Source organism: Hypoxylon fragiforme, assembly GCF_022984875.1.
Source record: "Hypoxylon fragiforme strain CBS 206.31 chromosome Unknown GGS25scaffold_4, whole genome shotgun sequence".
NCBI classification, from domain to species: domain Eukaryota; kingdom Fungi; phylum Ascomycota; class Sordariomycetes; order Xylariales; family Hypoxylaceae; genus Hypoxylon; species Hypoxylon fragiforme.
The window spans coordinates 769,884-797,725 of NW_026054759.1; the positions used below are offsets into that span (position 1 = coordinate 769,884).

The 27,842-nt window shown below is 46.5% G+C and overlaps 5 protein-coding genes across 5 annotated transcripts; 2 read left to right on the top strand and 3 right to left on the bottom strand.

Annotated features, from left to right (window-relative positions):
• Window positions 1-378: 378 nt before the first annotated feature.
• Window positions 379-2,414, bottom strand: GGS25DRAFT_485156 (WD40 repeat-like protein). The gene is made up of 2 exons (XM_049260521.1): window positions 2,161-2,414; window positions 379-2,098 (listed from the first exon to the last, which is right to left on the bottom strand). The coding sequence occupies exons 1-2, from the start codon at window positions 2,203-2,205 to the stop codon at window positions 584-586; spliced, it is 1,560 nt and encodes a 519-aa protein (XP_049117506.1). The 5' UTR covers window positions 2,206-2,414; the 3' UTR covers window positions 379-583.
• A 1,212-nt stretch (window positions 2,415-3,626) lies between these two features.
• On the top strand, window positions 3,627-6,415 carry GGS25DRAFT_485157 (serine/threonine-protein kinase psk1). The gene has a single exon (XM_049260522.1). It carries the CDS (start codon window positions 4,247-4,249, stop codon window positions 5,738-5,740), a length of 1,494 nt encoding a protein of 497 aa, XP_049117507.1. The 5' UTR covers window positions 3,627-4,246; the 3' UTR covers window positions 5,741-6,415.
• A 3,315-nt stretch (window positions 6,416-9,730) lies between these two features.
• On the top strand, window positions 9,731-12,697 carry GGS25DRAFT_513781 (putative iron reductase domain protein; the record flags this gene model as incomplete). The annotated part of the gene is made up of 4 exons (XM_049262917.1): window positions 9,731-9,764; window positions 9,821-10,617; window positions 10,705-10,984; window positions 12,423-12,697. The coding sequence occupies 4 exons, from the start codon at window positions 9,731-9,733 to the stop codon at window positions 12,695-12,697; spliced, it is 1,386 nt and encodes a 461-aa protein (XP_049117508.1).
• A 3,165-nt stretch (window positions 12,698-15,862) lies between these two features.
• GGS25DRAFT_520337 (kinase-like domain-containing protein) lies at window positions 15,863-18,631 on the bottom strand (the record flags this gene model as incomplete). Its single annotated transcript, XM_049263872.1, has 2 exons — window positions 15,863-17,303; window positions 17,358-18,631. The coding sequence occupies 2 exons, from the start codon at window positions 18,629-18,631 to the stop codon at window positions 15,863-15,865; spliced, it is 2,715 nt and encodes a 904-aa protein (XP_049117509.1).
• Window positions 18,632-24,478: 5,847 nt separating this feature from the next.
• On the bottom strand, window positions 24,479-24,825 carry GGS25DRAFT_485199 (uncharacterized protein; the record flags this gene model as incomplete). Its single annotated transcript, XM_049260523.1, has 1 exon — window positions 24,479-24,825. A coding segment is annotated over exon 1 (224 nt), but the record flags the coding sequence as incomplete, so codon positions are not given.
• Window positions 24,826-27,842: the final 3,017 nt, after the last annotated feature.

The following is a 27,842-nucleotide window of genomic DNA, read 5'->3' on the forward strand; positions in this document are numbered from 1 at the left end:
GCGTCGATAAATCGGGTCATGTCTTTTTTTTACTTTTTTTACTTTTTTTGGTCCTTTGTCTTTCTGAATTTCTTACAGGCAAAATACCTGGTAGTTGAAATGTTGAAATGTTGAAAGAATGAAGTTGACGTGCTTGCTATCGTTGCAGTTGCATTTGCACTTGTAGTTAAAGCTTAAATTCCAATTATGTATGTATAAAGGGATGATAATCTGAATGAACTTGAAATTGGAGGTAAGTATGTACTTACCTAAGGTTAGTACATATGTATGTACCTTAATATGTACCTTAAATCGCTTATGTACATATGTACCTCGGTACCGTTCTTTCCTTATCGGCCTGGGATTCATGACTGCATGTGGATTAAACCGGACGGGTGCGAGAATATTGATGATTACATCATCACCGTGTGTTAAATATTGGTATACTGTAGTTACATAACACTATCATGCATAAAGGGTAGACGCAACACATCTGGTTAGGGACATGTACACAGAATCTGAATTGGGTATCGTCGTTTTTCTTCATCTTCTCATGTCTCCTCTCCAGCTTCTACCTTAACTTTCACTTCATGAATTACACCTACTAAACTGACTCGCCATCGTTTCGACCCCATAGCTTGACAGTCCTATCATGTCCTCCACTGACTATCCACTTCGCGTCTCTGCTAATGTCTACGCTTGCAACCGGTCCTGTGTGTCCCTCTAGAGTTTGTATGAGGGTCCAGTCATCAGCAGAAAACACATTGACTTTGCGATCAAACCCGCTGGACACGAAGAACGTGCTCGATTTCTTGGGCAGCTGGTTCCCCTTTTCATCAAGCCCCGGAGGAGTGCCTATGAGAGGGTCGTCCAGTCCCTTGTACCACCGTAGATCCGAAACCGCACTGGTGTGAGCTCCAATGCCGCCAGTTCTCTGGACCTTCCTGACATCCCAGCATTTGATCCAACCGTCGGCCGAACCGGTCAGAACTCGGTAACCGTCAGAACCCCAATCAATTCCGTGAATTGGTTTGATGTGTCCATCTCCGTGACCATCCAAGATCATGACCGTTCTGCCTGACCTCAAGTCCCATATTCTACCAATGCTGTCAAGGCCTGCACTAGCTAATAGCGAGCCATCCGTGTTAAAGCTAATAGCGAAGACTCCTCTAGAATGTCCTTCTTGGAGGAGTAATTCCGTTGTCGTCTCAACATCCCATAAGCGCCATGTCGTATCTTCCGATGCCGAAGCGAGGTAGCGTCCGGAGGGGTGAAACTCAACTCGACATACTCGCTGGCCGTGCCCCTCGAGTGTTGAGAGCGGCGTGTCTTTGTTCAGGGACCAAAGGTTTACCTGCCCCTCGGCACCGCCCGAAGCTAGATTAACCGTATCCGGTGAAATGTTACCTTCTGGTAAAGTTGCGTTCGGTAACCACGAGATACCGCTAACTCTGGTAGTATGTCCTCGTAACGTCATCTTCTCTTCCAGTGTCGGTATTTCAATCAGCTTGATCGAGCCGCCCCAATTGCCGGCAGCAATAAGTTGGCCATTGGGCGATATCCTTGTCATGCTAACGTTTCTGTCTCCCACAGTCTGACTACCTTGAAGTTCAAATGCTTGCAAACGCTCTTTGACCTGTTTGCGAAATTTGACGTGTGTTCGTAGAGGAATTGACGCCTCTTCTTTCTGAACGGCTAACCTCCGCTTCGCCCGTGGCAGGGAGAATCGAGCAATGTCTTGTCTCGCCTGTAGTAACTCATCGCTGCCGTTGGTGTAGAATTCTTCCTCTTGATCTTCCTGGTCCTCTTCTGCCGCATCCTCCATGGTCACATCGGGGGAATCTGCTGGTGCTTGTTCGGCTTGTAATGTCAAGAGCTCTCTTAACCTGTCTCGTCGATCTGCGGGGCCTTCGCCGAAAAGAGTGATAGGTTGGCCGAGTTCTCGTAACCTGGCACGTACTCGACCGTCATCTGTAGGTACTGCCATCGTTGCCGCTCGTCTCTTTCGCTCGAATTGGGAGAGTATAGCGGATGCCTTCTCCGGTGCAATACCGGCAGTGACCGAAGGCATATCATAGTCTCGATCTACCGGTACCTCATCCAAGGCCATACCACGGTCCTGTACACGATAATTATTAGATGGAAGATGGCATGAAGATAGTTGGGGTTGTGCAAGCTCACCTCTTCGGCCTCCTCCACATAAGCCTGCCGCGACGGGTGCATCATGATGGGCGAAGGCGGTTGAGAGCGAAGTCTCTAGTGAGAGATGTATGTATATGTAAGCGATATTATAGACCTTTTGATACGTAAAACGGTTTCGATATTTCACAGAAGGTTGCTGCTACATAAGTCTGTTATGATTAACTGGTAGTTGGTTGATTTGAGGCAGGGAATTTGATAGGCAGAAAAGTAAGAGCAAATCATTTTCATTGAACTTTGAAGCTTCAAAGACGCGCTAGCTGGCTAACTCAGCCTAAAAGATAAAAAGCTGAAAGTGGGGCAGTTTACCTATCATTTGTGGTCAAAGCTTCCAACTGCCCAGTGCCTAGTTACTTTAGACTTTTGACAATCTTTAATTATTTTAATACATAACTATGTACCCAATGATGGCGTTCAATGTTCAAATGTCAAATGTCAAATGTTCCTACAGCCCTATTGCTACTTTAGTATGCCTACATAGGTAGATATGCATAATAGAGTTATAACTACACAAAGGTAAGAAGTAAAGATTAAATTCCAACTTTTCTTTACACACATATAGTTGCTTAGGTAGTATGTATTCAATACCACGTTTTGAAGTAACGTCGTACACAACTACATACCTACACAGGCCTGCGTTGTTCTGCCAGCTACACGGGTATGCACATGTAGCATGACTTTGTGAAACTGCATATCAAATGTACCCTAGGTAGTTAGATGTCTAACCTACATATAGGTGTCTACCTATATTATGAAATGTCGAGGGTTGAAAATGCATGTGAATGTATATAAATATACGTCTTTATGTATGTATTAGCCTGAGAGTCTGAGACGGTGTCACGGTGGTATAATAACTCCGGACTCTGTAGATCGGCATCAAGTTATGGAGTCTCTTCTTGGCATGTGCATAAATAAAATAAATATGCTGAACATTGAATGTAACTAATCACTTCGGCAAGTAATTCGGGTTGTCACGTTTAAATTCCTTGTGTTAGTGAGAACCATGCAAGCAATCATGTCATGCGTCGAAGGGTCTTGACGCGATTACAAACTTGAGATGAATATTTGACTGGAATGAGTTCACGAGAACATTTCTTGTTTAGCTCTGGTGACTTTTACTACACAGTCTACACTACATACGTATAAGGTTGCATTCCATGATTACGGGTATTGGATTAAATTGATTGCAGCGAACACGGGGTTTAGTACCTGATCCATAGAATCATAGGGCGTAGGATCCATCAGGTCAGCTGCGACTAATCAAGTTAGCAGGTTAGGCAGGCATCTAAGTTAGTGTAGAGTCTGTAGACAGCCTGAAGCCTTAAGGAGCCTTATGTGTTAGTGCTTGGCGTGCCTGATATTGTACTACGCAGTAGGGTGGTTCGTACTGTAGTAGGCTAAAACTGGGCTGGACCTGTAAAATTTAATACAATGACCAAGCTGAAAATAGAAAGTGCCCAAAATTTTGACTTTAATGGGTAAAATTGAGATCCGCTCGCTAACACCCCACACATTCACAACCATGAATCCCCCTGTCTGCCCTGTCCGGGCCCTTGGCTAGGCGCAATGATTTTTTTTTGGCTCAAACCCTGAAGACTTTAAAAAGTTCCCTAGTCTCGTCTCACGCTTTCTTACTACTCTTTTTTCTCTTCCCTTTCCTTTAATCCACCACCATCAAGGTGAAATCAATCCCTCAACTCCTCAAAAAACAGACTTACGACATCTGGCGAAATATCCAGAAGACTGCCAATGCATCAGCAAAACAATCACGACAATTTCTCTTCATCTCTAGGCCGCAACCAGATGCTTACTCCGACCCTTCAGCCAGCACATCCAGATCACCTTCGTGAAGCACGCTCAGACGCTGAGCGCCGACGCGGCACCCGCCTGCCTTGAATCGGGGCGGGTTGAGAGAGAAGAAGAAGAAGAGAGGCAGTCTCTTTTAGACGACAGAAATTCACCTTACACATTAATTACTAGATACCTACTTACTTAGTAGACCTAGTCGACCCAATAGACATTATAGAAGATTACAGAGACGGGACAAGAAAACATTTAACCGTATACAATGTTGCCACCCGCAGCCCCTGCGCTTACCACCGTCCGCGGTTTTGCGCCCACTCCAATCGTTTCCGGCGACGATGACTCGGATCATTGCAATACCCCACCCTTGTCTGCGCGACGTGGCCGTCCTGCTCGTCTGGACGATGTCGTTAGCGCAAACTGTAGTCCTGTTCTACGCGCAACTAACTCGCCTGGAATCGGTGGTATCGCCAAATTGCGCATGCAACTCGACCCCCTTAGTTTGAATGGCTCTCGCGCTAGTACTATGATGCGAACCCGAAGCAGCAGTCGACGCCGTTGCATGAGTCGAAGCGACGATGAGATCTCTGAGATTGGATCGACCAGTTATGAAGTCCAACTAGAGCATGACTTTGTGAGCGAAAGTGTGCGGGAGAAGCCCCGGTATGGCGCCATTGAAGGCGGGTTGGTACCTCGTAAGATGGAAGCCGATGACTTTGAGCCCCTGCGTTGTCTCGGCAAGGGAACCTATGGCACCGTTCTACTGGTCAAGCAGCGTGCGACAGGTCGTCTATACGCGCAAAAGCAGTTCAAGAAGGCTTCTGTCGTGGTGCACAAGAAGCTCGTCGAGCAGACCAAAACGGAGCGCCAAATCCTCGAGTCTGTCAATAGGCACCCGTTTGTCGTCAAGCTATTTTACGCATTCCAGGACCATGAGAAGCTATACCTCATTCTTGAGTATGGAGAAGGCGGCGAATTATTCACCCATCTCAATACCGAAAAGATGTTTCCGGAGCCAGTTGCCGCATTTTACATGGCAGAGATGGTTCTAGCTCTATCCCATCTACACGATACGCTCGGCGTAGTCTACAGGGATTTGAAGCCCGAGAATTGTCTGCTAGACTCCCAAGGTCACCTTCTACTCACCGACTTTGGTCTTTCAAAGGTCGCGATAGATGGAGAAGATGGTGCTTGCAAGTCGATACTTGGAACTGTCGAATACATGGCACCCGAAGTTGTTCAGGGTCAAAAATATGGCAAGGCGGTAGACTGGTGGTCGTTGGGTGCGCTGGGTTACGACCTCATGACTGGTAACCCACCATTCCGAGGTGGCAATCATGCCAAGATCCAACAGAATATTGTCAAGCAGAAGGTTGTACTTCCGTACTTCCTAGGTCCTGATGCCAAGGATCTGCTTACGCGGTTTTTGAAGAAGGACCCTTCGAAGCGTCTCGGCTCGAACATGCCCCGAGATCTTCAGATTATCAAGAAGCACAGGTTCTTCCGCAAGATCGATTGGAAGAAGCTGGCGGCCAGAGAGATGGAACCACCAATTCAGCCCATGATCACCGACCCTGAGCTTGCCGAGAACTTTTCCGCCGAATTCACCGATCTGTCTCTGAGTCCGGTTGTTACGAAGAACCCATGGAACGATATGTCACCAAAGGAGGGCTGTAAGGAAGACCCCTTTGGTGGATTCAGCTTCGTGGCTTCCAGTAGCTTGCTGGAGCATAGCAGGTTCATGAACATCGAGGCATAAGTATTGAAGCGACGGAACGCATAACTGGTGAAAGCGCAGGCGTCAGAGCAAATTTCGGAATAGAGACAGTACTAGGTATGGAATGAATTGTAAAGTAATGGGGTTCAAGTTGGTTGAGAAAGGTCCCTTGGGATGATTGGTATGACGACTCTAGATGTCCGAAGGTCTCTTGATGATTCCTAAATCAATAGATATGGCGTTCGAGAGGGTTTGATTTTACAAGCATAAAGGACTTCTTATCAGCTGCGTATCGTGTAGTCTAATGCTACGACTGGGGCTCGCGAGCTTGAGCCTTGTTGTATCGTACCTAGATTATGCTTAATCACAGCGAATGGTTGGAATACACGATCGGTAATAAACACGCAGCGGTATCCATACGTGCCATCTTATCGCTCGGGGGATTGTGATGGTGATTGTGATAATGTGCCTGTTTGGTTATGGGGAGATGTGGCTATGCCACGACTTCATGGCCTACCTACCTATATACTACTATATGCACGCAACTCATTGAAGGGACAAGGACACGCAAGCAACTGTCATCTCGAGTCGCGTACGGTGCATCATGCAGATACCAATCAATGTCGTATCAACTCCCGAGTCTGTATACCCCATATCCAGCTGAACCCGTCCACTTTTTCTTTTCAGTAAACCTGGGCTCGTAAAGTTGGCCAAGCCAGGCGATGCTGTTATGGTAGTAGTTGTTTTCAGATTGATTAAGAAGATTCATATTTCTCCTCTTCTTTTCCAATGTTACATATGTACCAATCATGACACCGGCGATCATGACGACGTCTCTTTTCTGGTTGATCTACACGGTCTAGAACGTGGCATCTGTAGTGTTAGTGTATATATACGGTATACCTAGTGCCCATGTTTAGGGCAGGGACTTGGGCTGGCAGGTTTAGTAGGAAGTTAGTTAATAGTGTAAGTCTGTTGAAGATCTTCCCTCCTCCACCCCACCGCTACTAGTTATATAAGAATTATTTGTGTGGGGGGGCTGTTAAGTAAGCTGGGGTGAAGATCGGGAGATACGGGCGGTAGTGGCAGTTAGCAGGCTAGTTGGTTGGTTGTTTGGGATGGGAGGCTGTGTAGGTAGTTAGTGGGAGGTAGGTAGGTAGGGAGGGAGGTAGATTCTAGGTCAGGGGAATGTGGGCATTCACGTGGGTGTTGATCGGTGAAGCTATACCTCCTAGCAATACAAGGCAAAAACCTTCATCTAGGTAGATGAGCGTGAGGCTGAACCCGTTGCATTCGGTTCAGACACTGCCCAATACCATCCATGGATAAGAGTATGTTCGAAAGGCGAGTTTCCCTATGCGAATCTGTACCTTGGTAGGTAGGTCGGTATAGGTATGATAGCAAGCAAGCAAGCAAGCTGGTAAACCCAGCCCAAAGCTAAGATGAAGTTATAGTTTAGTAAGACGACGGAACGAGGAGTAATGGGACAAGTTTGTGGCTTAGACGTTCTTCTTCTTCTTCTTCTTCTTCTTCTTCTTCTTCTTGCCCTTCTTATTGCTTAGGTGTATTTCTCTTTCCTACGTATTTATGAACAAATATAATAGTTACTCACATATCATAGCCCTAGAAGTAATATATTGATATTGATATGCCTTAACTTAAACACAGCTTACTATCTGCATACATAGCAACCCCCGTGTTATTGACTCGATTTCACGTCAGCCGGCCACCCCTAGGCTCCGGGTCACGGGTCATTCCCGCCGTATATACGGGCATACACATACACACACACACACAGTCGCCGGGTACCATGAACCACACACAATTGGGTAAGGCAGAATACCGGTACGAATAGCGAAGTTTCTTCGTATGTAAGTCAAGAATGAAAAGCCAAGATATCTAGAAATATATAAACTTGTATCAAAAACGTATTAGATCAGCAGAGCTCTACTGCGTATAGACTATTGGTAGTTCGAAAGACGTTGCGATGAGCCACAACGTGCTAGCCTACCTAGGTAGGTAGCTCTATCTTAGCTTTCTCATTTCGTCCATTAGCAGCAATCCGATTACGAAATAGGACGGCGGCGCGGCGCGGCGTTGGTGTGGACGGCTAGCTAGGTATGTATGGTACTTGTCTGTTTTCTACCCTCTAACTGCCTACCTAGGTAGATGGTCTAATCAGGTGAGACCTCAGTAAGTACGAATGAATAGCATCAAAGCAGGCCACAGCAATTTGGCGTCAGGCTGATTGTACACGGGAACTCGATTTCCTGATATCAAAGCCGGAAACAAGTGACATAACCTAAATACTTACACATAATGTTACCCATACATTACCAAGCTATACCCGCCACAGCACTGGGCTCAGCATCTTCTAACATTAAATCATCACCAGAGACACCGTTACTCTAGTTAGTACCTACCTCATCTCCCCAGCAACGCCAAGCCTCTTCACGGAACCCCAGCCCCTGGCCAAGGTTGCAAGATACGGTACCTACCTACCCTTACCTAGCAAGATCAATCCCGGGCCCAAGTCCCGACTAGAACTAACTAACTCCCAAGTGCCGCTTGCGTTACGTAGGTAGTTATTGTACATACTGTAGTTATCAACCCTGCCCTGCCAAACCAACCTGCTTAGAAAGCACAAGCACCATAACCCAACGAATCACAACCACCACAATTCAAAGCTTCCGGCTCTCACAATCCCAACCATCTTATCTAACTATCCCACCACATCTATCCCATCTCACTACCCCCATTCCCCTCCTTCCCCCCCCTCCCATATCTCCAAAACACAGCCTCACACGGATACTTCCTGGGCGAGCCAATCAAGGCGTGCTGTCGTCAGCGATCGAAGACATGAAACTTCATACACACGTAGGCAGGTAGGTAATTAGGTACCTGCTTAAGCAGGTGAATTCCAACATCAGGATGTGTTTCCTATCCCATTACCCTATCATGCCGGGCGGGCGGGGGGTTTAGATTGCTATAATAGATGAGGTCGAGCAACAGAGAAGAGAGGATGGAAGGGGAAACCTTGCGAACATGCATGAACCCTGCCCTTTCTGCCCCGTTGAAGAGCATACCAAACATTAGACATCTCTGGGAGTCTGGGAATTACCTCTCCCCAGAAAGCTTTACGCGGAACATGTACCAAGTACCGTACATGCACCGGTAAGAAGCTTCTTGGCCTTCACTACGTGTACTTCTAACAGCCATGAGCTCTTAACAAAAAGGTAAAAAAAGGTATATGACAAATCGGCCTGGGCGCGGTGTGAACAAGATGCATGGCGCCAAGGTGCTGCATCAGCTGGATCCAAGCATACCTAGATACCTAAGGTAACACGGCCACGATACAGTAATAAGCTTAAGTCGGGCAGTATGAAGCTTGGGGGGTAGTTCACAGATCTATATCTGTGTGTAGCATCGGCCGATTATACCTGCCTACCTGCCTACCTGTGTAAAAAGCAAAGGACTGTCCTGGTAATCCAACGACTTTGATAAGTTCAAAGTTTTCATAGACGCCAACTTGAACGAAGCCCTTGGTCTACTTGCTCTACGATATCCCGTTTTCTGTGGTCCATAATTATAACCATCCCCCCGGGATTTCCCCTTTTTCTTACTGCCGTTTCGAAGGCCATCACGAAGGTCTAGCGTCTAGGGCTACCTGCGCCAAGGTCGAAGGGCCAAGCTAATTTGACTTCCGCAGCAGCAAGCTCAAAACACTAAACACCAGTAGCTCGGCGCCGAAGCCTGCACAGTACTTGCAAAAGCGGATTACATCATATTGTCTGAGGGTGAGGAGAGACGTGTAACTCGCCGAGCGTCCTCGTCTGATAACTTAAAACTGTCCATCGGCGCACACTTCGATATCAAACGGCCGGGATTTTTTGATCTTTCTCTCTCACAAGACATAAATGTAACCGGGGTAAACTCGCTCGCCATCAACGCAGACCTTGTTGATATAAGAATATTATACGGATAGGATACCTCACAGATATCTTTAGAGAAGCCGTAAAAGTTATTCTCAAAATGATGAAGTCGCTTTTGACCTATGCGGCATTGTGTGAGTCTCTTCTCTAACCTACTATCCTTAAAACATCACTAATATTTCCTCACCAGCTGCCATCACGTACAGCTCACCGGCATCTGCTGAATCGGTTCAGTACTGTCCAATAGAAAATGTATGCTACCAAGTAGCAGTGCCACAGGCTTCTGCCTCCACCAACGGAGGCAATATATACCTACAGCTCCGCGCGCCGACCTCGTACTCATGGGTGGCCTTCGGTACGGGAGATATGATGGCCGAGTCCAATATCTTCATCTTATACACAGACGGGGCAAATAATGTGACGATATCGGCCCGACAGGGCACAGGCCACTCTATGCCGCAGTATAATTCCATTGTCCAGCTCGAGCTTCTCGAAGGCAGTGGAGTTTTCAACGATGGCGCCACCATGATCGCCAACGTGCGTTGTGGTAATTGTGGTGTATGGCCAGGAGGCACTATGAGTCTCTCTAGCGACTCGGCGGACTGGATCGCGGCGTGGAAAGAGGGTGATGCCATCGACAGCGATGACCTGAATGCCGCAATCCGATACCACGATGCCCACGATCAATGGCAATTTGACTTAACGCAAGGCACAGTGGCCGATGACACGAATCCGTTCCTTACGGCGACGCAATTTGACAACAACAATAGGGGTGTAGGTAAGGGTAGCTTTGCCGATCCTAAGACCTTGATTTTGGGTCATGGAATCGTGATGGCTATCGTGATGGTTATTCTTTACCCTGTGGGTTCATCACTCATGCCGTTGCTCGGGAAATGGGTTCTGCACGCCTCTTGGCAATTTCTTGCATTTCTGCTCATGTGGGCTGGATTCGGACTGGGCATTGTTGCTACACAGCGCATTCAACTTGTAAGTCTGCTTATTGAGTTTGCACATCTGCAAGATAATTCCCCGTAAGCACGCTTCATCGAGAACTAACGTGGGTGATCTTGGTAGGATTTCAACTCGAATCACACCATCTTAGGCACTGCGGTTGTCTGCTTGATGGGTTTACAGCCTGTTCTTGGCTGGTTTCACCACAGAAACTTTGTGAAGCATCAGTCTCGTACCATCGTATCCCATATCCACATCTGGTATGGTCGTGCTCTGATGATCTTGGGCATAATAAACGGTGGCCTCGGTCTGATGCTGGCATGCGCTTCCCAGACTTATATAATCGTTTACTCAGTGCTTTCTGGTGTGAGTTTTATCATATACACCGGCACCGTTGTATTCGGCGAGGTCCGGCGACGCCGACTGTCAGGGGTTTATGTGCAGAAAGATTGATAGAGTTGATAACAATATTGTTTCAAAGATCTTGGATACATAAACTTTCTGGTGTTTGGGTTAAGAAGAGGGTTAATTGTGGATGGTACAGACGCGTTGATGCGTTATATACTTGTCCATGGTTCATGTCCAGTTTCCAGTATAGCTGGACTGTTGATTACTGAACCAATGGCTTTGGATTAGGTGTTCGGGATAGATATAGCTGGGTTTTACTTGACGATACATACCTCGGTCTTTACCGATAATCAAAACTCATCGCTTCCTGAATGTTTCATGCTTATTCACTTCAGCATTGCCTAGGAGACCAAGGGGGTTGCTAGCGATTAGCAGATATATCTAGATCCAACACTGAATGATGGACGAAGAACTAGTTCGTATATAAGAAGTATATATGATCTCCACACTGTATATGTGTAAGTGCAAGATATATATATTTCAGGCTGTATTTCGTATCTTTACTGTGAATGTGTGTGTGAATGTGTGTGTGAATGTGTGTGTGAATAGTGGAGGTGAGAAAAAGGAGAGAAGAGAGGGGAAAGTAATTAGATTGAGTTTAATTGATGTCTGTTGTGAGTCGATAGTCGAACGTTGTTGCCTTCAATGTTGGAAGATTGTAGCAGTGTAAAGTGTAAAGATGTCAGTTACATATCCGGGGTAACTACTACTTACAGTGGCAAATGCAATTATGCGCTTAGATAGCATCACGTGACTTATGCATATACCCGGTAGTAGATTACTCCACTTCCAAGCACCAGCTTCGGCGCTAAAGGACATAATGAACATTTGAACCCCCCAAAAGAATCAATCGAGCGAAGCGACGAAGGAAAAACCTCAATTCCTCAATTCGCAAATTCGCAAATTCGCAAAGCGTTTTGCAATCCTCATCACCCACCACCTCAATTAACTATACTCTACCCTCTACAACCTCAATCAATTGAGCATTCTCCCCTCATCCGACACCATGTTCAGAGCCACGGTAAGTAAATATTTTTGTAATAATACACAAGTTTGTAAAAAAAGCTCGCTCTAGAGAACACTTTTTGCTGACTTCAAATTTTTTTCCAATTTTCCAGCATACTGCTCGATCGGCCGCTACGGCTTTTACCCGCGCAGCCAAGGTCAGCGCTGTCAGAGGATTCATCGCCCCAACAGTTTCGCGACGAGGTAAGAAACCCATAAATTTTTATTTTTTATCCATTTTCGGAGCTCCAAATAAAATGAGGAGTTGCCATAAAATACGACCGAGCTTGGGAGGGGAAAAAATTAATAAAGTGTGGCGGTAATCGGGGAGAAGAGGGGAGGGGGGAGAAACGTTCTAGCGGTGGACCGACACCGCCTCATTATCGTCGACGATTCTTGTTTACTAACATGATTCTCTTAAATTATAGCCGACTTCGTTCAAGAATTATACCTTAAAGAACTCAAGGCCTACAAGCCAACACCTATCAAAGACTCAGACTCAGTTGGCCAAGTCCAAACCTTCAGCGCACCCAAGGCCCCCAAATCACCCGAAGAGACCGACCTAGCCAGCAGCCTAAAAGAGTACGAGAGCATGGCCGTCGAGGTCGAGGGTAACGAAGGTGCTACTGCCTCGTCGACGCCTGCTGTCATTGAGGACTGGCTCGTCGAGGAAGAGGAAGAGGAGGCTGGTGCTCACCACTAGATACCTATCTATATACCTACGAGGCAGGTAGATAGATAGATATCCGTATCATGACTAAAGACTAAGACAAAAGGCAATAAGCTATAAGATCACTGCGAGCGAAGAGAGAACGAAGAGGCATGTACGAAGATGTGGACCATACTTAGGTAGGTCACATCAAACATTTGAGGGAGGAAGGAGGGCTGAGGAGGGGAGTAATCCACACGTGTACATTTATTCCTAGGGTCGCCGGCACCGAATCGTAAAAGATCCTTCACTTCATACCTCTAGTAGCCTGCCATGATGTCCCATTTCTGTGATATGATTCTTATCGCCACCTAGGTATGTTCCCATATCTACTTAAGAGCACACTGACTCGCACACCCTTCCACGGTGTTACATCTACCCAGTAGATGCCAGCTACCTCCCTAGGTGCATACCTATTATCAAGCTTCTCTTTGTTGCATCATCCTATTCGAGGTCCGAACACTCCGCTGCGTTATATGCTGAGCTGAACGGGGCTATAGTCGCCGCATTGACGTAATCCGTCCAATGCTATGAGCTCTCTTCCCCTATTCGTACCGATATCTAGGAAGAAGAACCAATAATCAGTGGCACTGATTTTATAGGTTGCATACCTGCTAAGCAGATACTTAGGCACACGTGTTTACTACGTCCATTGGAACCTTTTGTGGCCCCTGGGTTGGTACCGAGTCGGTAGATATCTGCATGCGTTCAGCATCACGCCTCGTTAGCTACGCCTCGATAACCAGACAACGAAATCATTGTCGCTCACCACTATAGAACATTACCCAGTAGCTTAGCTACCTCTTCGTACGGGGCAGGCAAGGAAATGTACAAATATAAATATCCCCAACAACCCCCCTTTTCTCGTACCTACGTCATTATAGCTACTGCTGCTACTACCTACTACTACACTGACATCCCTTCCTTTCCGGCCGCCTCTTTATAGAATGACTGCGTCAAAGTAACCTACCTACAACGCTGAGCAGATATGTATACCAGATGGAAAGCGCAACGCACCGTAACACTGTGTACCTATATCAAGAACGTCTTAAAAGAGCCAGCCATCAGCTGGAACCATCTCTTCTAATAGGTATAGGTCCGTCACCACTTTATCTCATGCCTACATAGGTACCCAGGTAGGTAGGTAGGTAGATAGATATACATCCATACGAATACGTGAGGTTCCTAGCATCTCTAGGTTCATCATTCTACAAAGAGACTTCCATAGGTACTCGCACGAAAATACAAAGCATCCCCGTTCCTTTTTCAAAGGCCCGAATGTTGGAATATGAAACTTATGTATCCCACCCCCTCTCCCACCTCTATCACTTTCCTCGCCTCGCCTCAGCCCCCCTTTCTACCTCCAGCACTAAATACGTCCGTAGGTACTTAGTAGACACACACTTGGATATATGCATTGTAGGCTAGACCCCCCCTTCCCCTTTCCCACCGCCAAAGCTATACATACGTACGTGTAGCCTAGATATCTACATAGTAGGCACCTTACCTAGCTCCCCACTCCACCTACATCCAACCTAGCTATATCACCCCCTATCTCCGCATACCTAGGTACCTACCTACCTACCTACCGTAGCGGGAACCCCCTACCTGGGAGAATCATGCTAAACTTCATCCGATGAATCCATACCTACCTCCCAATGACAGACATTGGGAGAAATTACTTCAACTTTGAGGAGCTCTTCTCGATATTGCAATGATTCCTCCCAATTTCCATCATCGGGATGCATGGATTCATTCTCTAATAAACGAACGTAGGAAATCATTCCTTTTACGACTACAATTCTTGTAGGCCAGGCAAGTACCTAGGTAGGTAGGTATGTATATCGGACCGAGGATATAGCTCGCAGAGACCTGACGACAAGCTGTTTGGTCTGAGTTGCAAGAAGCTCTGATCTGGGCAATTCCAGGACTGGAGACATATGCTTAGGAATAAGTAAGTGTAGGTATGGGAGTAGCCAACGGCCCGATGTATGAGGTTTGTTAAAGGTCTACATGAACCCTACATAGGTACTACTGGTATATTTGTTGAACAATATATGGGTACCTACCTACCTGGGTAGCTATCCGAGTACTCAAAAAGTCCACAATATATATAGCTTGCTATGTTCGGCATCTTCCCGCCAACTCCACTTCCCGAGTATACGTAAGAGTAGGATGGAAGAATAATTGCTAGATAAGTTGGTTGAAATATTATGTACCTCTGGCAAGAGCCGGTCTACAGGGCCGTACAGATTATAATCTGGCCACAACTATTACTAAGGAGGTAAAAGGGTAAGTGTTATATAAGCCAGACATTACATCAAAGCACCAAGGACAGTTTGCATCATGGTTCACAAGGCAAATAAAGTCAAATAAGATATTCATAAACAACCTGTGTAATTTTATTTTACTTTCTCTCTCGATTCTCATTAAGAAGGCGCCTGTATCAGTACCTTTATGTACCTATGTACGGTTTTCCCATGCCAATTTCCTCCCACAACGTGCCTCGTGCAAGTTTGGGAACGCTTGTATAAAGGTAGTAGGTAGCAAGCCATCAGAATCAAAAGCAGATCCTTAGGCGAATACAGGAGCCAATCGAATTGCGCCTAATCCACTTGTTGTTTCGCCGACAGCTCTCTGCTGGCCCGCTAGCATATCGTGCACCATTGTAGTAGGCTGTCGATCTACTCGATCACCATTGCGGACGAACCGTCCACATAGGGGTCAAGCAGCTAGCTCGTCGATGGCAGATGCTTTCTCAGTGGCCTTATAGCCAGCATCCAACGTCTTTGCCTAAGAATCCCAAACTGGAGTGACAAAAAATCAGGACCGTGTGAACTGTAAGGGTCCTTCCTGACCTAAATAGGACGTGATGTAGAATGAGCACTTTCGGAAGTATCCCGTAACCTCGTGTACGTATGTGTCATAATTCCAGACTATTTGCATCAGCCAAACAGCCAAACGCCCTACCACTCCGCTTGTGGCTGAGCAACCTCAGCCAAACCCGTCACCGCATGCAATATGCCACCCCATGCAATGATGCCGTGGACAGAAACTCAGAGTAACGAGGAAACCAAATATGAATGCCGAGAAAGAATGTGCAAGTTCATTCTTATGTCGTAAGATTTCGGAAGCAGAAACAAAAACAGAAAAGTATTGTCATATGTCGAAATGGGATTGACCAAATGCCTCCTCATTGTGACCAGTCTTCACAATACCACTCATCCTATTGCCTTTCCGGAGGTCGATATCCTCCAAATCATCCCAGTCATTGTCCCGACGGTCTGCATCATCCATATCCTCGTCACCGAATCTTGCCCGCATGTGGTCGTCCAATGAGCTCTCATCGACAAACGTGAAACCTTGAAAGTTGGCTTGTGTGGTCGGGGAAAGTGGTGTGGATGTGGCAAAGCCGGCCGCCAGCTGTTGAGCACGTTCATTCAACGACCCATTCGTATTCAAGGCATTGGTAAATTCGGGATCAAAGTACGAGACGTCTGTCTCGGACTTTAACTTAGGCTTGAAGGGTGGCGTGATAAGCTTCTTAGTCAAAATATCCCAATCAACGTCGCCAAAGAATGGGTGACGCTTCAACTCTTCGGCATCGTCAATAGCGCCAAGCCGATGCTTCGGGTTTCTGTTAAGTAGTCCTTTGACAAAGTTTCTGCCCTCTTGGGAGAGCGTGTCGCGCGGGAATCGGACTTTGCCGAACGCAATGTTCTTGTACATCTGCTGCGTATCTTCCGCGTAGAAGGGGCTCCAGCCACAGCACATCTCAAAGACGAGAACTCCAAGAGACCAGAAGTCAACCATCTTGGTATATCCTGCCTCATCTAGCAGCACTTCTGGGGCTAGATATTCCGTGGTTCCGCAGAATGTATTGGTCGTATCATTCTGTGTCAAGTTTGCCTTAGACAATCCGAAATCGCAAAGTGCGATGTGGCCATTGGCGTCGAGGAGAATGTTCTCGGGCTTCAGATCGCGGTAGACGATATCGTTATTGTGAAGATGCTGGATGGCGAGGATGAGCTCGGCAATATAGAACTTGGCTCGCTTTTCGTCGAATCGTCCTTCCTTCTGAAGATGCCAGAAGAGTTCGCCACCCGACATATAATCAGTCACTAGGAAGAGGTCATTCTGTGTTTGGAATGAGAACTTCAATCCAACAATGAAGGGCGACTCGGACATCGCAGTTCGGACTAGGATATTTCGTTCGCCAACTGTGTGCGCCACCTCTTTCTTCTGAACAATAACCTTCTTCGACAGCACCTTCATAGCATATATTCGGCCGGTATCCTTCTTCCGTACCTGGTAAACTTGACCGAAGGTGCCCTTTCCAATTAAACGTAAAATCTGGAAGTCGTCTGGTCCATAATGCTTCTTCTCAGTTCTCTGGAAACTCGCTTCAACGAATATCTCGCCGGTCGGTGTCTTCTCGGGTGTGGTATCAACGTTTCCTCTCAATGGGAACCAGCCTCGCACAGGCTCGTCCTTTCCTGGAATGATAGCTTGGAAGTCAACATGTCCCAAGAACTCTTCTCCTTGTGTACCGTGATCGTAAATCGAGATATCAACTAGCATGTCTGAATCCACAACGTCACTATTCAAGTTAGTCGGCTACATCTAAAGGGCTCAATTGACTAGTATTACTCACAATTCTGCTTCGGCGTCCCACTTAGGGCTTGTGAAGGACTTGCGGGGGCGATTCCGCCAGGTATTGTAGTCAGAGATGCTGGTGTTGCTGCTCTGACGGCTGCGCATAGGGATCGCCATCGAGCGGCCAGGGTCACTGCCTTGGCGCTGTATGGGAAGGCCACCCATCCCACTCATAGGGACAGGTTGAGCGGCTGGTTCCTCTTCATCCTCAAATGTTCGAGGTCCGTGTGAAATCAGCTCACTCCTCTGAAAGACCGCAACAACATAGGGATCCCGACTCTTTCGTAATCCCCGAGCTTCCAGAATCTTGATGGTCAACTTGCCCCTCTGGGGTGGCGCTTGCGCGCCAGTATTGCTGGCAGCGCTGCCACTCGAGGATGAGGCCGGTGTTTGCCTGCCGCCTGTCTCCGCGCTGTCCCCACCAAGCTTCGACGGCGATCGTTCTTCGACGGCGGCGGCGGGGGGGTGGGACGCGTGGGTTGCGGAAAGCGTTCTAGTAGGTGTCGATGGACCGCTCTTTTTGGATCCACCTTCAGTTAGCTTCTTGAGTCGATCAATCGAGGCTGACTGAGAGAGAAAATTGCTAGAATCGCCTGCAGGGGGTTGGGTGTCCGGGGGAGAAGTAGGGGTGGCTGTAGAGGTACGATCGATAGGGATGGACATGTGACTCGTGTGAACGCTAGATGTAGTGACAATGCTCGTGAGAGGAGATGCAAGGGTGGCCCTCCGAACCTTCAACTGCGTGAGATCCGTAGCGCTTTTGTTATTCAAAGAGGATCGAGTCGATGAACCGCTGGCAGCCGTGTCCGAATCGCCACTCGCGTCAGACAACTTGACCCCCTTCTCTGACGGTGTTTGTGAAGAGGGAGGCGTAGGGTAGGGGTCAGATGGCTGCGAGGATTGCGCATTTACCAGAGGTTCGATCCTCTCATGTGGAAGGAGAGGCGAAATTTCCGGCGACAGATCCTTGCTGCTCAATTCCGACTCCGGGCTCGGTAGTTGTTGCTGGGCGCTATCCGTTTCCTTCTTTTCCTGGGGAGAGGCAGGGTGGGTCGACTCAGTCTCTGGTGTTCGGGAAAAAGAGGAAGAACCTAAGGAAGAAGGTAAAGAGGGTGTACGAACCTGGCCAAAGTAACTCGCAATACCAGGTAGTCGCTTGTCAGTCAGATCAGGTTGAGGTGTAGCGATGCCGGATCGAGGAGTATCGTATCCAATCTGATCCGCTCCATCCTCCTCCGTTGATGTCCTATTTGGCGGGTTAATGACAATCATTTTGACTATTGAAGTACAGCCAAAGATATTCTCCAGACTGAAAAAGTAAATGAAGTAAATAAAATTGTGACTCGTTGGCGGAGGGGGACAAAATGTTGGAATGATTATCAAGATGTGTATATCATAAGAAAAGTGCCAGGAAATTCAAGGGGGAATCTTGGTAAGAGCACATTTCGACACAAGGCATGCCCAATAAACGTAATGCAAATGAGGTCCAATAGTCCCGTAACGTATCCTGGTATCCATGGATTGAAATAAACAGGCGAAACGAAGCGAGGCGGAAGGCGGAAGATGGAAAAGCAAATGATTAAAAAAAAAACAATAAAAAAAGACGAGAATTTCACGAGCTATTTCGTCTAGCCGAACCCCATGCTGCTTCATAGTGACTACCCATGACACTCGCCATGTGGTAAGCTAGAGGAGGGGAGGGTTGAAGTGGGGGGCAAAGGGGGGTGTAGTGCGCTGGAGATGGATCGGCGCGAGGGTGGGGTGGCCGCAGCAGAGAGAGAGACAGAGGAACAGCCAGCCCAGTAATTGTGAACAAGTAACATTGGGCTCCTCTGCGGATTGTTGTGCCGGCGAGTCAGGAGTCAGGCTTCAATATGATAGTAATTATAAGCCTCGTCCAGACCCCGCGCTTCTCATTCGCCGTGGTACGGAGCTGGACCAAATAATATGGGGTTCTTGTCCTTGCGAGTATCGGTGGCCATCCAGAGCTGTACAACGCAGATGAACTAGAAGCAATATATGTGTTGGGCGAATGCATCTCATAAGTTCCCTCGTACTTCGTATCGTCTTAAGGCTGGTGACATGATATGTTCGATATGTTTCAACCGTCACAAACTAGCCTAGTCGAATGCTCGGTTGATGAATGAATGTACGGCCGCTGGGCCGATGGATTGAATAGTGGCCCCTTCACATCATTGCTGAATGGTTGACTAGGAGAGGGGGCTGTGACGAAAGAAGCAGCTTCTGTTTTCTGAAATCCAGACTGTAAAGAACGGTCCTAATGCGGTCGAGCTTCGGTACCTAAAAGCTAGGGTCCTAAGGTCCGAACTTTACAATAATCCTTGGGCAGTGATCCGTGATTCGTAATCCGCAATCCGCAATCCGAAAGTAAATACTGGCTAAACGGAAAAGAGAACCTTGTGGGAAATTGGAGGGAGATCGCGACTTGCGAGATCACAAGCAAAGTCTCGTAACGAGCAAGGTAACCAGGTAGGAAAGAAGGAAGATATAGACAGTGATAGTACATCGTTCTATCGTTTTTTGGAGCGATTGAATTCGATCAATGATAGGGTTATATGATATGAACATATGAGGGGAAGGGCATGGGATGGATGTTGGGGAATGTTCCGAACTTGGTGATGAACTGAAAAAAACAGCTGAACGGAGAATAGAACTTGAATAAAATAGTAACTTACTTTGACATCATTGCCTGCGTTGCTCGCCGAAGCAGGTCAAATCCTCCCTCCGAACCTGACATGATGATGATGATAGACCAAGGGCAGTCGATCTCTCATACCAATGTCAGGTTCTTTTCCAAACGGGTTCCTGAAACTTAATCGTCAGCCACCAGTAAGTTAGTTTTGTAGTGGTGGTTATGGTTCGTGTGTGGCAGACGTTGGATGTGTTCGTTGCTTGGGGTTCGAAGTGAGATTGGGAAATTACAGTAAATAAATAAAAAAATAAAAAAAAATAAAATTACCAGATGAAAGAACAAACCTCGTTTGGTTGGAGATCTGAGGTTTGACGTCGAGCGTGGGGGTTTCTTGAGAAAATAGAGAAGAAAATAAAAAATTAAAAAAAGAGAGAAAAAAAACACAAAACTTAGATGGAGGAGAAATTGATTTGCGTGAGGGGGGTAAGGTAAGTATTTTTCTGATGTCAAATGTGGTTTGATGCGGTTTGGATTTGAAGTGGCAGAAGTGGTTTGGTCTTGGTCTTGGTCTGGTTTGGTTTGTGGTTAAATGATGTTGCGGTTGACGAGGACGGGTACAGGATGGGCAGAATGGGTACGGTACAGCTTTGAGAATGGTGAAGGGGACGTTGCGGTTGTAAGTGTAAGGTAAGTGTAAGGTAAAATCAATTGAATGTCTTGCTTGCTGGGGACTATGTACATAGCAACTGGAGACTTGCACACTGCAGCACTGCTACATGGGACTGCTACAAGGTACCTAGGAAAAAGGCGGGCTTCAAGTTCTGATTTGAGCTTGGAAGGGCATTCTTGTTAGTGGAGGGGTCTGGTGCGAAATCCCAAAAATGGTAACTACCTAGGGGACCTAGTACTATAATACTGTTGATACTACTAGTAGTATTGTATTGTACAATACATCCTAGCAGCGTAGATAATAGGTAAAAAAAAATCAATCGGGACAGTCTACTAAAAAGGCCCGGGAACGCCTAGTGGCTGGCTGGTTTAAACAGTTTTTGGCTAAGCCCCGCCCGCGCCGGTACAGCGTGAACTGGGTCCCATTGAATAGCTCGTGTACGGCGAATGTATACTGTGACAAGAAAATGGCTGAAGATGAGGGGTAGAGATACTTACAGTATACATTTTTACCGGCTTATAAGAGGGTCCAACGGGTCTCAACGGCGGGGTTTCCTGCTCGTGTACGATTTCAATAGGTGAGGTAATTCACCATTTATTTTTGATGGATACAATTGATACAAAACAGTACTATGTACAATACAAATATACAAGAGGTACCTACTACATGTACCTACCGTCTACAATACACTACCTAGTAAACATCCATCATGATGTACATCTTAGTATAGTATTATATATATTATATACATACTAGGTAGTATAATATGTACTACGTATGTACATGTATGCATATAAGGGAGGTACAGTATCCGTATCGCCGTCGCCGTTGCCGTCCTCCTCCTCTTCATCGTGGTGGTCAGGGTCCAAGAATTTCAAGACTACCTACTTTTAGTACTGAATAGGATGTATGTAGGCTCTGACGATATTAATAGGTACTTACATGTACGTAGGAACATTGAAGGCAAGATACTAGACCAACATTGAACGTGAACCGCATGTGCATGTGTATGTACGTATACATACATATATGTACCTACGTGGCAATGCTAGATACACCGGCCCTTCTCAAGGCTTGGGTGTCTTGATGTATGTACATATGTATGTACATATCTCCTTGGTGTGCCTATGTAGAAAGCTATCATTCATTCATGTGCTTGCTACATGATAGGTATAATATCTACCCAGACATGGTTGACATTGACATTGACATTGGCATTGACAGGTAATGTATACAGATCGAGAAGGAATACCCTCATTATTATTTCAGCTTGTCTTGTTCAAGTTGCCGATACCGAAATCAGCCGACCATCAGGAGCTCCTGATATGATTCGGTGTGTCCTCCTCAAGAAATCCTAGAGAATCCGGCGAGCTTCGGGTGATGATTGCTCAAGATTAACTTGAGTTTGTCGAGGCCTCCCCTCTTCTCTTCTTACATACTACATAGGTAGAGGTAGATTACCCTTCTAAGATCTCCGGGAACTGTTCTCTCTTTTCCTTTCTATCTTTTCTATCTAAACGTTGCGGGTGTAATCTAATACCGTGTCCGGCGGCATACCTGAACGGGAAGGCGATCGTATCTATAGTAGGTCTAGCTAGCCCAGCAAAAAGGGTGCTAACCACTAACCTTAGTAGGTTCCAAGGTCCAGCTAGATCTATGTCGCAATTGTCTGAAACTAGCCGCGATGCGATGCGCCTGCGAGTGCGATGTGCAAGATGTGCAATGTGCGATGTGATGTGATGGATGGATGGAACTATCAAGGTCGAAATCGAATATGAAATCAACCATTACCAACCTATGATGAATCCGGTTCCAAATTTACAGGTACGAGAGGCATTACACTGACAGGTATTAGATGTCCATGATTTCTAATACGACAGAGATACTAGATAGGAGGTAAAACGGCCAAATTGTGACGAAAAATCCAGATTATCGGTCGCCCCTAGTGGAGAATTCCAAGTCTTCGTCCACGAATATTCGCCGGAGCGGGCAGAACTCGTTTTCGTCCCTTTTTTATTTTTCTTAACCAACTAACTATGTAAGTACCGGTAGTATTATGTAGTGATCTGATCTGAGACTTGCTGATCTTACATTTATTTCAACAACCCCTCTACCCCTACGAGTTATTACATATGTTAAAACAAGTTTCTCTAGAGCAACTAAGGGGTTTCATACCTACATCTCTAGCTGGTACAGTATTCATATGGGTTTCTACGGCAATGCCGCAAGGCCAAAGCAACAAGCGGTAGAATCTATGAGGATACCTCCACTACCTACCAGTCCAGTCTACATAACCTGGGTACCTAATAGATACCACGATTCGATGACACGACATCCCAATGAAGCCAAAGAGAGCAGAGAGGGCCCCATTTTAACTATCCCTACACTACATACTAGCCACCTAGTATCTAAGTAGCTATTACCTAAGACGGACCCCTAAATATTCCTTGGAAGAAAACAATCCTTAGGACGGGCTGAACCAGCTACGACACAACCTTCTAGAAAACTCGAATTGCGGTGTCGAGGCTGCTCCTTGTTCATTGATTATCATAAGCCCGAAATTACTAGCTTACCTGTCTACCTGCCTACTTGCTTGACAAGTCTTGACTACTTATTACCTACACAGAATCCTTCTAGCCTTCATACATATATTCCTGCATACTAACCTAGTACATAAGAGATAGATAGTCACAAAAGTTAGGTTAAACGTCGTCACAGCGGCACAGATTTCACCTATTTAGGTGGAGAAAGCCTGATAGGGTACCCGTTATTCCTCGAACTGGCGGCGGCGTCTACCACTAGCACCAATCTCTAATGTCGGGTCCTCCTCTATCCCCCTCCCCTTATTATTCCAAACTATCGATGACCTGACGATTCCCCCAGATGTCGTTTCCAACTATAATAAAAATAGCCATGGGCGAAACAAATGTTGCTTCGTATCCATTATATCCATAAATAACAAGACATATACATTACTACCTATACATACCTACATACATGTAGGCATTCTCCAGTCTGGAGTCAAGACTGGCACCATGTGGCAGTCCCCAGGTTGCCAACCTGCATCTGTTCGCCGGTTGGCCCTTTTTACAACATAGTAACAACAACCACCTCCAATCTAGCGTACAAGAGACACATTGACTACTGCCATTGGCTCATCAGCAACATACACTAGTACTGTATGTTAAACTACCTATTAGGTAGGTTACTTTAGTATCCATGTACTTGGATAGGTAGGTACCTTTGAACAAAGAGAGCCAATTTGAATTCAATGTTCACTCTGCATGGTAGTACGGATTACTTTTTCAGCTTGTGAGATTAACATGGGAGTTCGGAAAGGAGCATTTACCCTTACCCTTGCTTACCTACCTAGGTCCTAGGTACCTAGCTTTCATGACGAGCCGGTAGGTAAATCACGTAAGGTCCAAGACTTTTGCACAGCGTCGATCTCCCTGACCCTTTCTTTACCAGGTAGGTAGACCCAATCTTCACCCCGGAGGAATTGAGGAGCTCATTGAAATATATTCACACAATATAGATGACGATGATTAAGATAAGTAACGCATTTACCTATGTCATCGGGAGATGAACCAAGGCCAACAGTTGGTGCGTTGGGAATGAAAGGCATACCTACCTGTACCTACTTAGCTACCTACCGACCTACATAGCTACATAGCTACCTACATGTCTAGACATGCACCTGCTGCATCTCCATGCTGTTACCAATGAAGCATGTACCGCTGCACAGTCTGACAAGAGGGAGTCCGTATTTCCCCAAACCAGAACCATGCGCATGGTGCCTTGTTGCGTGTCTCAGTCTTAAAAATTCCCATGATAGGTTCGCCATAGCGAATGGCTTTGATCCATCCATTCATATCTACCTACCTACCTATTTACCTACCTTATATATCCCCGTTTGGCTGTGGGAAAAAAAAGGCCACACACAGTCCTCGTCTCTTTGGAATACCGATGGATGCAGCCGAACTGTCACTCCTGCACAAGACAAGCCACTCGATCTCAAACGTTGGACCAGATGCCGGGAATGGGCGGACGGGATAATAAGTAAAGGCAAGGCGAGGTAGGTCGTAGATCGTGGTGGTGAACAAATGCGAGTCATGCGATTTCCTTTTTCTCACCCCCCCCCCTTTCCCCCTCCACCCTTCATTCTCCCTATTACCCCCTACTTTCTTCTTTCGGATCCTGCAGCCCGCAACTTCTATCTATGTATATCCGGGGTTTCATTGCGAACGAAAAAAAAGAGAGAGACAAAAACTGTAACCCAACCCCAAACGTAGCTGTAGGGTTTTTTTGGGGTGCGGTGCGTGTCGCCAACGAAAACATACATACCTATTAAGATCGTGCGACCTTAAGCTCTGCCCTGTCTGGCAACGCAAGAAATGGTCGTTTTTATTATGAGGTAGCACGCAGAACCAACAGCGCGGATGCCAAGGTACCAAGCTTCACGGATATCCGAATACATAATATATTGTTCTTCCTCGTTTTCTTTTTATATACCTCTTCTAAGCGTACCGATATGACTTACATATCGAGGTCTTTTATATCCCATCACCCACAGGAGAAAAACGGGACTACCCCATATGGGGAGAAAGAGAGGAAGAGAAAAAGAAAAGAAAAAAAAAACTCTGAGCCGGGATACATTCTCTGCTTGCCAACCTCACGACCTACCGTACATAGGTCCCGTCCCACCGCGTCAACCCGAACCGACGGATCGAAAAGGGCCCCCAACCCGCGCGGCCCCATCCGCATATACATATACATATCTAACTCCATAACCCCCCGGGTTAAAAAGCAACGAAAATCCTTTCCTCCCTCCCCCCCTCCCCCTTTCTGATTTAAGGAAGAGATTTTTTTTTTCTTTCTTGCTTTTGGTAATCTCACCTACATAATATGGCATCCATACCCCCAAGGGCGCGGCTATGGATGGACAAGCACCTAGTAGTAAGCAAACCGGCGATCTCAAGGGATGTAGGTAGGTGGGTAGGCAGGTAGGTAGGTAGAAGGTACCTTACCCATGATCCTCGGGTTAAGCCTTTTCGGAAATTATCAGGCAGAATACAGACATGCCTACACTGCTACAGAGAAAAAAATAACATAAAAAGAAAAAGAAAAAGACCCAGACAAGGAGGGCCAAGGTGGATGGAAGGATGGATGGACGGAATGGGAAACAGACACCCTTGTCGCCATGTGGTAGCCGGGCCATACCCATACCCACCTTCAGCAACCCGTTCTCCAAGATCAGCGGACGGCGCAGTCCCGTCCTCCTAGTTTCTACCTTACATTGCCACATATAGGCCAAGTTGGGGTTTTAAAGGTAAGGAAGAGAGGAGCGAACGGGGGTGTGCAAACAAGCAAAGCAAGCAAGCAAGACCGGGACGGGAAGATCGGGTATCGGACGCGTCGCTCATCCATCCATCCCCGCCAAAAAGCTTGTCCATCACGCACAAACTGGTAGGGGTTTTTTTTTACTTCTTGATAAATAACTATATATTTCCCTGATTCTGCGACTACATAGGTATATATACGTACCTACCTACCTGCTCATAAACGTACATATTCCTCCCCTACCCCCCCTGCTGCTACATGCACGATATACGCCCAGTCCCTAACGCGTGGAAGCGGATGCGTAAGTAGGTAAGTAATCGAGTGAAACCCCGAAGCGGAAAGTCTAGAACTCGATTCGTAAGGAGCCGGGGATGGCCAACGAACGAACAATGGTATGTATACGTCCAAAAGAAATTATCAGTCTATATAATTTACGATCGCTACACGCCATCATAATCGAACGTGCCTACGTAGCTACCACGTTTTTGTATGCATATTTCTTTTCTTCTTTTTTGTAGTTTTCCCGCGTCCTTTCCTTCCCTCTTAAGCATCCATCTCATCCCATGCCCTATCTTTCCCGTGTAGGTAGCATACAGTGCCCTCGTGTGAGAGGTGCCCGAATCCCCCGTCTGCTACGCCGTCGTGTAGGTACCTTACCTACATAGATACTACATCCTAAGATGAATTACTACTCAGGTAAAGCACATTCATACGTACTTAACCCATACTTCAGCTATTCTTAGGCCACCCGTGGTCCGCCTCGACCCGGCTATGCTCGTCGAATGGACAGAACAAGAGATCCGAAACGTACCTACCTACGCCCCTGCCTGCCAAGGTGGGTAGGTAGTATATATCACCCACCGTCGTGCCGTGCATAATCGCGACCCCACGGATTGGATTACCTAACTACACGCGTTCTCCTCCTCCTGTCTCGTGTCGAAACACAGCCTCTTAGTGCAAGTAGATAGGCGGCGTGCCCGTTTTGTACGACACAGCGAGGCTAAACATCAAGCTTTCGATGCGCGCCAATGAAACGGTGAGGCATGAGACAATACTCTGCCTAAGCCACTAGGTATAAGGATGCTGACATTCATATCATGATGACTAATATTCAGCTCCGGTGAGCAATAAAGTGTCAGTAAAAATATCAAGAGAAGCTTCCAGGTGGGAGACGTCATTTGGTACCAAAAAGGCGCTGATGTAAGGGTAGGACTGTGTGGCGAAGCAGGCTGATATTATAATCGTTATTATACCGAAACAGCAATAACAGCTTCGGATCTGGAAATATACATCGCGCTGGCCGTGCTCACTCATGAGGTTCCCTCTCGGGAGGACAGAGTATTACTCGGGAAAGGGAAGGAAGGCTATTGTTTGCTCCGTTGGACCAGGTGGTTGTGAACCCATCCATGACTTATGAATCAACAGTGGTTTTGTACTCATCTGCTCAGACGAGGATAGGGGAATGATAGATTCGACGCTGAGCTAAAACTGGAAATCATGTCGTAGCTCCTATACTTAAAACCTGTCTTCGTCTCGCCAGCCTACCTACAGATGAAAGCATCAATGTCATATATGGATGATATACCATAGTTGCTATGATTGTATAGGACCTAGGTAGGTAGCTCCAAGTAAGAGATATGTACCTACATGAGTACTACTATCATAGAGCGTTCTGAAAGACTGGACTAAATGGTCAAAATTAGGTGGTTTGAAACGTCACGGGGGGTTAAAGTCCATTGAATTTACCTCCGTAACAGCATCTACTCTATCAAGTCTTATCCTATGCAAACTGAATTTTTCAAAAAGCTGTCCCGGGA

Coding starts and splice junctions, on each gene's coding strand:
- GGS25DRAFT_485156 (XM_049260521.1), bottom strand. CDS start 2,205: ATGATGCACCCGTCGCGGCAGGCTTATGTGGAGGAGGCCGAAGAG. Junction 2,099..2,160: donor ATGTGGAGGAGGCCGAAGAG/GTGAGCTTGCAC, acceptor TATCGTGTACAG/GACCGTGGTATGGCCTTGGA.
- GGS25DRAFT_485157 (XM_049260522.1), top strand. CDS start 4,247: ATGTTGCCACCCGCAGCCCCTGCGCTTACCACCGTCCGCGGTTTTGCG.